General features: G+C 36.7%; 1 protein-coding gene across 1 annotated transcript; it reads left to right on the top strand.

Moving 5' to 3' along the window:
* The first annotated feature begins 274 nt into the window (after positions 1–274).
* LOC121444397 (60S ribosomal protein L22-like 1) lies at positions 275–634 on the top strand. The gene has a single exon (XM_041646212.1). It carries the CDS (start codon positions 275–277, stop codon positions 632–634), a length of 360 nt encoding a protein of 119 aa, XP_041502146.1.
* Positions 635–883: the final 249 nt, after the last annotated feature.

Genomic DNA, 883 nt, shown 5'->3' on the forward strand with positions numbered 1-883 from the left:
AGCGTGTTAGGGAAGATATGCATGGGAAGATTGGAAGTGGAAAGCTGAGGGTAGATACGATATTTCATTGTGTATATGCATGGTGTTTTCAAAAATAAACGAAACTTGAAAAGGCATTGAGAAAGTATAAAAAGGTTGTTTTAGAATAAAAATACTTTAAAAAATTTTAAAGGGCCAGCCTGGTCTGTAGTGAGTTCCAGGACAGCTAGGGCTATTAAACAGGGAAACTCTGTCTTGAAAAACCTGAGAAACCTTCCCACTGCCGCAGGACAATATGGCACCGCAGAAAGACAAGAAGCCGACCTGGAGGTTCCATTTGGACCTCACTCATCCGGTGGAAGATGGAATTTTTGATTCTGGAAACTTCGAACAGTTTCTCCAGGAGAAGGTTAAAGTCAATGGAAAAACTGGAAATCTTGGAAATGTTGTTCACATTGAATGCTTGAAGAATAAAATCACAGTTGTTTCTGAGAAACAGTTCTCTAAAAGTTATTTGAAATATCTTACCAAGAAATACTTTAAGAAGAATAATCTCTGTGACTGGTTTCGTGTTGTTGCATCTGACAAGGAAACCTACGAACTTCACGATTTCCAGATTGGTCAGGATGAAGATGGCTCAGAGTCTGAAGATTAGATGGCCTTCGTATGCTTTAAAGAAAAACTAAAATTGGACCTTTTCAAGCAAATAAAAACCATTGCACTCTTAAAAAAGAAAAAGAAAAGAAAAACCTGAGGAAAAAAAAGATGAGTTTCTTCAGACAACAAATACATGGATTTTGTTTCTTAATCCATTCACCTAACCTGTGTGTGTGTGTTTTTAATATGAGAGTTGAGACCATTAATATGTAGAAATAGGATTGAAAGGCATGTGTAGATTGTAGTC

Source organism: Microtus oregoni, unplaced genomic scaffold (genome assembly GCF_018167655.1).
Source record: "Microtus oregoni isolate MIOR12 unplaced genomic scaffold, Mior012 000121F_ref0000216, whole genome shotgun sequence".
Taxonomy (NCBI): Eukaryota; Metazoa; Chordata; class Mammalia; order Rodentia; family Cricetidae; genus Microtus; species Microtus oregoni.